Genomic DNA, 9,532 nt, shown 5'->3' with positions numbered 1-9,532 from the left:
ACATTTCAGACTTTGGAAAGCAACCAAGTATGTTTTTAGTCCTTCTTTTGACTAAAAATACATTTCTAGAAGCAGTTACACATTACATGAAAAATAAAGGCCTAATACGACATATAGACCTGAACACAACCCCAACGCCTTGAGTAACTTTGACTCACCATACTTGATTAACTTCATGCTTGAGAAATCCCATCATGACACAGCTGTTGTGCATCAGTTGCCCAAGTAACAGAAATGCAAATCAGTTTGTTGTGTGAAGTTGTTATTTAGTCAATAAAAGGTGAATATGCAAAGTTGATCTGAGAAAAGGCCTCAGGGTCTGCCCTGAAATGATGTTAGCGAACAAAAGGTATATGAAATAAATGAAAAGAGTATTGGAAACCACCCCTAGCTATTGAAGAAAATGACGATAAAGCGAGGCTGCTTCACACATGGAAAATCTGTCATTAGGACATCTAATAGCAACTTCCCACATTGCCTGATACCGGCACAAACAAGCCCTCCGAGCACGCGAGAGCCCTGTGCACTGCACGGTTCATCCTTGCAGCACCATCAAAAGCAAGCGCAAGCTGGTCCTCAGTAAAGAGAAATGTGAACCTAACAAAGGGAATATTATTCTATCCCACTTCCTTTAGCTTCTCCTCTTCGCTCACGGAAGGTTCACTGTTATAAAAGCTCCAGCCAGAAGGACAACTCCTCTGCTGGATCCAGCCTGGCAAGTAACACCGCCAAAGGGGGCTGCTCTTCTAAAACGCTTCAAGACAGGCAACGTTGAAACGCACATTGTTAAAACTGGAGTTCTGTGTAACATTCATGTTTCAAATGCTTTCTCTGTTTGTTTTTTTGTAGTTATTTCAGTATTGTCAGCACAAATTCAAAGATTTTAACAGAGTCCTTACCCAGAGACTGCATCAACCAAAATGTCTCTCTTCAAGACTTTAGACAACACGAAACTGCAGAGAGACTGCTCGTCTCGACACAGCCCTGTTTTACGGGAACATTTCGGCTAAGAAAGGCACAAAAAGCGTTCGAGAGGGAACAGAAAAGCGCTCGGCGCTCCGCAGCGCGGCAGGGAAGCGGCAAGTCCCGGTTCAGCTCCCGCCCGGGGCCCCGCGGCCTTCCCAGCCCTCGGCGGCGCCGCGCCCCGCCGCAGCCACCGCCGGCAGCGGGGAGCCGCCACCCGCCCCGCCGGCTGCCCCTCACGCCGCCCCGCCCGAGGAGCAACGGCGCCGCCCCGCTTCCCGCCGCGCCAACGGCCGCGGAGCGCCGCGCGGGGCGGGGCGGGGCGGGGCGGGGCGGGGCGGGGCGGGGCCGCGGCGCCCCCCGCCGCCGGGGCGGGCAGTGCGCATGCACGCGGGGCTGCACAGCGCCGCCGCGGTGGCGTGCGGCCCCTGACTTGCGCCGCGCCGCGCCGCGCCCAGGCCGCCCGGGGAGGGGGCGGCAGCCGCCATGAGCCGCCTGGGCAGGAAGGCGGGCGAGACCCTCATAGAGATGGCGCTGACCGCCGACGGTAGGTGCCGCCGGGGGAGCGCGGAGCGGGGCGCGGCGCCACTTCCCGCCCGGCGGCGGGGCTTTTCGGCCCCGTGACTCGGGGTCCCGGAGCGGTGGCGGTTAACGAAACGGTTGGACCGACGGTCCGTTGCCCGCTCCCTCGGAAGCGGGCAGCCGTGGGCAGCCCTCGCCCGCGGCGCCCGGTCAGTTTCCCGCAGGTTCGCGGTGTGCGGCGCGGCTGGCGGTGGGGTCTGCTCGTGGCAACGGTTTCCAGCTCGTGTCGGTACTTGGCGTGATTATTTATAGTTAACGCGGTGATCTTATGCTTTCATAAAGCGAGATTGCGTAAATGCCAAGTGTGTATGTGTCGGTACCTCGCCTGGCAACACAAAGCAACAGTCAGATATGAGATTGTACATGGATATTTTCAGAAAGATCCTTCAGTATTAAAAAAAAAAAAAAAGAAAAACATTGCGCTGGAAAAACTTCTTTGAGAGTCATGCTTTGACGTCAGTCCTGGAAGTAAAGACTGTAAGGAAGGAAAGGACCACTAGCAGCATCTGGAGTGGCCTCTTGGCTTTACGGGCTCCTGCCTTTCCCTCGCAAGCCTGACTGTTGTGCCTTTTAGAAAAATATATATTGCCATTTTAAACACTCCAAGTAGTAGTGTAAAATCGTGTTTTTTCAAAGTATTTGACAGTACTGCTTTAGGGAAATAGTACTGCAAATAATGCCTGTGGAAGTTATCTGAAGGAAGCTATTTGCAATGACAGCCACAAGCATAGCATAGTCCAGCTCCTGGAGAGGCAGGGGGTCACAGCTGGTGTCAGACAGACATTTGCCGTCTCCCTGAAAGCATCTTGCAGTTGGCAGTCTTGCTTGGGAGCTGAAGCAGATGGGATATCACAGCCTCTTGGCCAGTGAAGCTTTTCCAAAGCCTTGTGGGGAGACCTGAGTCATTGCCCTTCCCACTGCACGTAAGCATGGAAATGTGCTTGAAACTGTCTCACTGTTCTAAGCAGTAGTGTTTTTTTCTGAAGTAGCTTGAGACTAAATTTTCATCATGATTAATAGGAAATTAAATATTTGCAAAATATACAATAACCATTTAGGGAACAGTGTTGGGAAGTCAGGTTTATAAACACGATTCCCTAGCATTCAGTTTTCCCGTGTAAATCTTGTGGTTCATTAGTCATAAACATTGAATGTAAGGAGATTTGAGGGGTTTCAGTAAACAAGGATGATTTACCAGAATTTACAGTACCGTAACACATTACTGTCTGTGCAAAATCTTGTACCAGCTCCAATCTTTTTTTTTTTTTTTAATAAAAACTTTTCTGAAACAGAAATTGGGCTATAGTGGATAGAGGAGAAAACTTCTATGTTAATTTGTTGTTCAAAAATTTCTTGGGATTAGAAAAAATGTCTTTGGTAGAATAAATAATATTCCTTCAATAATGGTCTATGAAAGTTAACAACAGGCATATAAGATCTCCGCTAGGCCTTCTAGTAGATCTAAACATGTGCTTTGTGCTCCTGAGAAAAAACATAGCCTCTTAAGGAGACTCTAAGCTGTAGATGTCCGATGTGCAAGAGGAGGGTCTGTGCGAGTCAGTAGGAACGAGGCAGGAAAAAGAACAACTGCTGCATATTTCCCTTAAAGACTTGTTCATATTTGGTGAGTGAATATGCATTTAATTCTGTTTTACTACTGCATTTCGTTAATGAATGCTGAAGAATAGGTTATGGGAATGAAAAACTACCTACTAGCAGCAGAAAGTTCATCTCACAGTCTGTGTATAGAGGCCATATGCCAAGCCTTCTACCTTGAAGGAAGCTTTCTTGCTTCCCGTTGAATTACTGCAGCATGAGGTAGTAGCTTCCATTTGCATGTGTGTGATTTTGCTTTTTGTTGAAGATGTGATATTTACCTAAATATTAAAAACTAAGAAAAATGAACTTCCAAAATTTGAATGTAAATATCACAGGAGGAAGACCATAATATGTGGTTAGGAGTATTTCCTTAGGTCTATGCTGTCTTTCAGCTTTTTTTTTTTTCCCCCTCCCCTTAAAGCATGAAACATTAATATTACAGTAGCTGTGTTGTGGAATATGTCCTAACGCTGTGAATCTTCTTGAAACTAGTAATTGGCTCAGTGTCATGTTTTGAAATGAACCACCTTTATATCGGGGTTCTTTCTGCAAAACTTCTGGAAGTATGGTTTGAACTTAGAATATTGTAGCAGATGGTAAGAGATTATACAGAGTTTGCCTTCAGTAGCAGGAGATTGGACTCAGCTATGGATCCTGTTTCTAAGATTTACCGTGACTGCTCTAATTTCAAATGCTTACTTATGTTGTTTGGCATCTTGTTCATCTTCCCTCATCTGAAAAAGTAGGTAGCAAAATATCAAGAGAAGCTGATGTGGTGACTTCTGAAGAGCATTTATTCCAGTTAATTGCATTCTAATAATGCATCAGCATTCTGGGCCAAATTTTAATATCATTTAATGGTGTTACTGTACATACTTAATTGGAACTATTATGATTAATACCAATAATAAAAATTAAATATGGGGCTCTGTTCAAAACCACATCTGTCTTTAATTACTGAAGAAATACATGTAATAATTTCTGGTCTATTTGTAGAAATGGAGATATCGTGTAGAATGGGATATCATGTTCCCACAGGACTAAACTGGAAGATTTATTAACCAGAAAACAGTTTGAAATACCATCGCTAGATAATGAAATAAAAACTCCAATAAATGTAGATGTATTTAGAATATAAAAGATAGGTGAGAAAATATTCTATTAGATCAACCAACATGTAACTCCTGAGCGGAATTTCTTTACTGGCTGAGATGTGTCACTGTCCAGGCACAGTTTAAGTATAGGCTGGTTATCCGAAAGGTCAACTTTGTTTTAAGAGAAGGCTGCAGTTTGTGGTAGGAAAGTGTGTTTTCTGGAACCGATTCCTACAACTTGCATAATATTGCTTTATATCTCTGCCATGTATATGCGGTGGTGCTTTTAATGAAAAATTGAAAACTTCAACCCCATTCCACCACAGTTCTTAAATATGCATTCTATCCAAAGGTTATGTCAATAAAAAAGGCCCTAGATTGGTGACTGAGACCTATAATACTTTTCTTTTAGATGAGGACCCTGCATATGAAGTTAAAGTCACTCTGGCATACTCTCTCTGCAGCCCAGTGATTGGCAAAGTAGAACAGCTCCAAAGAGGAAATTTAGGAGTTTCACATATGCCTTATCCCACATAATTGCTATTGGGTTAATGTTTACGCCACTCTTCTGAGAGCCGGGAAATAGAGCTGAATCCCTCAGGTACAGTAAAGAACAGAACAACCATCTCTCACAGCTCAGGTGAATGCTGTCAAGCCTGTGTATTTAAAAAGGGTTTTACAATCTCACCTTCTGCTCGTAAATTGAAAGAAGAAACTCCACCACTCTTTCTCCCTTGCACCTTAGTTCTTAAAGGAGGGGCCTTGTTCTAACCTTCAGGCAAAGATTTCAGATTGTGAATTGTTTCAAATTAGACTTTTTAAAGTATATATGGACTACACATTCACTAATGGTATAATATAAGCACCTCATTATTTTATCTTGTTTGTTCTGCGTAGGTCTTCTGGTACAGTCAGAACCATCCTCCTCTGGTTATCGGTGACAACAGGTAGAGACAATGGAGTTAGGTGTTCCAAGTGCACTTTTTAGGAGGCAAGAATATTTTTTCAGTAAAGTGCAGTTTAAGACTGGAAATCCTGGATCATCTCCTCCTCCTCCTTAGCAGGCTTCCAAGGGTAAATGTGAAACCGGGCCTTTGGCAAGATGACAGAACACAGCAGGCCCTGTGGGTAGGGCTCAGGATCCCAACGGTTGGTCTTTCATTTTCTGCACTGGCCCTAAATTACAAAGGGCCCTGTGGTTTGTTATTCAAAGGGATTTTCCTAACTATTGGGTAGGAAATCAGAAAGCCTATATTTGCCCGATTTGTAGTGTGCTAGAAATACATCATGCTGATGAGTAATGACTAGCAGACACGCATTTTTGAGGCCATTGGTTGGTTAGATACCCTTCTTTACTTCAGTCCTGTTAATGAACTGGTGCTCACATCAGAAACTGTAAGCAATGGGAGCCATGGCCCATTGCTCTGCCCATTTTCTTGAATGATGGGAAACTTTTTCTCTCCAGGGCCTATATTTGACTTCCACAGTTATCCATCTTTTCTTAAAGTAATTTGGACAGAAAATGTTAGTCTTGCAAACTGAGTTCAGGAAATTTTGTTTGTTTTGCTGGGATTCATTTAAAGTCTTCTTATATTGGTATACTTTTCTCTTGTTTAACATAAGAAAATAAAATCTTTATCCTGTGGAATACAGTAGCAAAATTCTCAATGACTCCAGTAGTGCAGGCATTGTTCCCATACTTCACTGGAAGCAAAACCAAAATAATGTTGAACTAGAGCATGAGGACCAGAAACCAAAAAATTGCAGATGAAATTGGCCATCTGAAATTAAATGTCCTGGTAACATGAATTTCAGGACTATTACCAGTGGACAGTAAATGCAAGGTGTGGTTCTCCATATAGTGCTTGTCACTGTCTTAGGAAGAGTACGTCATGTATGTTGTTAGCTTATGCTACAACCCTGCTGCTCCCCCTTCCTTTTTTTTTTTTTTTTTTGCGCTGTTTCCTTGTCTTCTTGGTTCACTGTTCATGTATTGCTTTTCTCTTGCAGTGTCTAGAAAAAAATCTCTCACACATGGATGGATATTTTACCTATGTCCCTTGAATGAACAGTACATTGGGTCCCCCGATATTCCTAAGAACTAATGTAACACAAATAAAAATGGTGAAGGATAGTAAAATGGGAGATTGTGTTATTTCAGTCTTGCATCAGTGTTTTCAGAGGAAGCTGGAGAAGTGCGTTGATGAATGTTATAAGATTTTAATGGGCTTCAGCGGACGCTAGGAAGGGAAGTCTATGTTACACTTTTTGAAGTACTTGTAATTCCCTTGAGCTGTGAAATACCACAGTTCCCCTTTCTTCCACTTTTCTTAATGAGACTTGAATACACCTGGCATTTTTATACATGCGCAAGGAAAGTGAATTGCTTGGGCTGTTTTGTCTGCTTCTGTGGTCATATAGTGCTGATCACAGTCTGGCCCTGAACATATAAATAGTCTAAGTGAAAACCAGCATGGCCATACCGCTACATAAATTGCCAGGATTATTTCTGAACTCTGGTATTTACCACCATGCTTTTCCAAGATTTACTTGCCATCCTATTCCCCTTTAGTTATACACACCTAAATGTTACACAGTTTAAGATTACCTCACTTTCTACAACTATCGCTCATTTGGGTTTTCTTTTTTTTATTTATTTGTACCTGTTACATGTGTCATTCTGCAAAATGATGGTACCTGAAAGATATAAATGCTGACTTCAGTGCTCACAGTAAACTGTAGCATGCACTGTGTCCCAGTGTAGACAAGACTTGCAATATGGCCATGGTTACTGCCTAAACCACATTAAAATACCATTGAAGTTATATGTTACAAAACTCTGCTTGTGGTTTTTTGCTAGGAACGGATTTATGCTTTTTGTTTTTTTTTAAACCCAATGCCCTCTAATCAAAATGGGAGGTTTTATGATTCTTTACAAGGAAGGCAGCTAGGAGCAAATCTCAAATTCTGAGTTTAAACTATCCATTTACTGTAGGAGAGATTAAAAGTGAGCAAAAACTAAGTCAGTATGTAAGATTTGGTTGGTATTCTGTAAGGTGATAACACTCATTGATTTCTCCTTTCTGACTCATTACTCTAGATAATGTTTTAGCATGTAGGAGCTATCCTTCCTATCTTTTATAAATAGTAAATGAGGCTCTTCTTATTGCTAGGAATAGATTTCTCTCCCATATATTTATGTCTGTTAAAATACTAGGTTTTCTTCATTTACTTCCTATGTCTTGATAAATTCCTGTACTCTGGAGTCACTCATTTAATAATAAAGCACATATTATAAATTAATGTCTCTGCAGCAGATTAATTCATTCAGTTTTAATTTGATTCTGATTTCTGGAGATTGAGATACACACACAGAATTCATACAGTATGAAAAATAGCTATACTTAGGTAAACAGTGTTTTAGCAAGCACATGACAACTTGTTCATATGTGCTCAGAAGTTTCTAGCTAAAATGGGTTTGTATGTGGGCTTTAACATCTTCAGATGAGAAGCACGAGATCATTCAGCTTTCTATGGCAAGTTTTATTTATTGCTACACATTTTGAATATAACACTTTATTTCTATAAATAAATAAAAGTCAAAATGAAAATTCAGTCTGTTATGAGAACAGGGTTTTCTCAGGTGTCTGAGAAATGTTATGTCTCTGCAAAACCTGAAGAGAGATTATGAAAATAAGATTGGTGTTTACTTCCAAAGAAATCTGTTATTTCTGTGTGTTAGTATCCTAAGCATAGAAAAGAAGTTACACTGGTGGTTTTGTATCTGTTAATTTGAAGATGTATCCCTCTCTTTCAATATTACTGACTGCTGCTAGATTAAGTGTGCAGTGTCTAGTAAAAAACATGTTTTCCTGAATCTCTTGATGTGTGGTAGATTTTGTCTTTCTTCTTTGTGTCCATGTGTACATGTAAGGATTTAAAAAAAAAAAAAAAAAAAGCACAACTAGCTTGGTATGACTTGTTAACTTCCGTATGATTATTTCTTAAAGTCATAAAGTACTTTTAAAAGGTTCCTACTAAGTTATCTTGGATTTACTGAAAACTTAATGTTTTAATTGCTAAGGAATACATTTAAATTTTTAGGAGCAGCTCTGAATGTGTCTAAACCACCACTTCAAGAATAATCTTGAGATTGAATTTTTGGTTGAAGAGTACAGACACTGCTCTTGCAATGACGCCAGAAATAGTAACTGTACTGCTAAGAAGCAGTAACATGTACTGGCTCAGGAGCCAGTGTACTAGGTGGGTCCTCAATTTCCCCAGGCAAACTAGTCATCCAGGGCAGGAATCTAGGCAGTGTACCATGGTTCCCTTCCAGTCCCAGGAAGCAATCCTGGGAAACCAGGGTGCAGCAGCTTGTGTCACTGCAGAGCAGGGGTGTGTACATTATGTGAGCTGGAAGGTTGTGGTCAATGGGTATATAAATACAGTTAAATCATTTTAAAGTCATATTTTTTTAGATATGCAAGCACTTAAAATGCTCATTTTTGAAGATTACTTGGAATGAGTGGCTTTATTCTGGAGAAGTATTTGTTGAGTATGCATTTTTGTTAGTGACTCAGTGCTGAACTGAACTCCTAGGTCAAGATAGAAATCAGTAAGTCCCAGTTGATAAGTACAAACAGCAATCCCACAGTGATTTTTTTTTTTTTTTTTAACTACTTGGTAATGGTGAATATTAGAAAATGTCATTGTAGTTGCTTCATAAGCAGTTGCAGCTGCTTCATAACAGCTGAAATATAAATCTGGTTTTGTTAGTTTTGTTTCAGCTGAAACATCAAAACATTGCTTGGTTGTGTGTATATATATATGTGTGTGTATAAACCGATGTGCCAAAGGTATCTGATGAATGCAGAACAATCTGACAAGTCCAAAAGTTTCTGCTGACTGAAAGGGACATTATTGCTATGTCTGAAAAAATCATGGAAGTATATAGAAGCAGTATTTTGGAAATAATAAAATAATAATGGTACTAGTAATAATACTGTTTTCTGCTAAGCAATAAACAATTTGTTAGCTCCTGCCTAAGAATTCTGGCTCTGGCTTTTCCTTTGGGATAGATCTACCAGAGGTCCGAAGTATGCAAGTGTAGATGACTTTCTCATTTTAGCAGCAAAATCAAAAGTTTGATCCTTAAAATATCTATTCAGCTGCCACTTGGCTCTAGAAGCACCTAATATGTTTAAATTTTACTAGCAGAAGCATACCTACCATCTACCAGTATGTTTCTCAATGTGGCTATCAGTAATGCTTTAGTCTTGCATGCCTTGTCT

At 41.0% G+C, this 9,532-nt stretch overlaps 1 protein-coding gene across 3 annotated transcripts in view; it reads left to right on the top strand.

Annotated features, from left to right (window-relative positions):
* Window positions 1–1,405: 1,405 nt before the first annotated feature.
* ANO5 (anoctamin 5) overlaps window positions 1,406–9,532 on the top strand; it is a 59,443-nt gene continuing 51,316 nt past the window's right edge. For all 3 annotated transcript variants that reach the window (XM_067296245.1, XM_067296244.1, XM_067296243.1), the window contains exon 1: window positions 1,406–1,510. In XM_067296245.1, the coding sequence (XP_067152346.1) occupies window positions 1,450–1,510 (61 nt within the window). In that variant the 5' untranslated portion in view covers window positions 1,406–1,449. The remainder of the gene's footprint in view (window positions 1,511–9,532) is intronic.

Source organism: Apteryx mantelli, chromosome 4, assembly GCF_036417845.1.
Source record: "Apteryx mantelli isolate bAptMan1 chromosome 4, bAptMan1.hap1, whole genome shotgun sequence".
Lineage (NCBI taxonomy): Eukaryota > Metazoa > Chordata > Aves > Apterygiformes > Apterygidae > Apteryx > Apteryx mantelli.
This window is presented reverse-complemented; position numbering and strand designations above follow the sequence as displayed.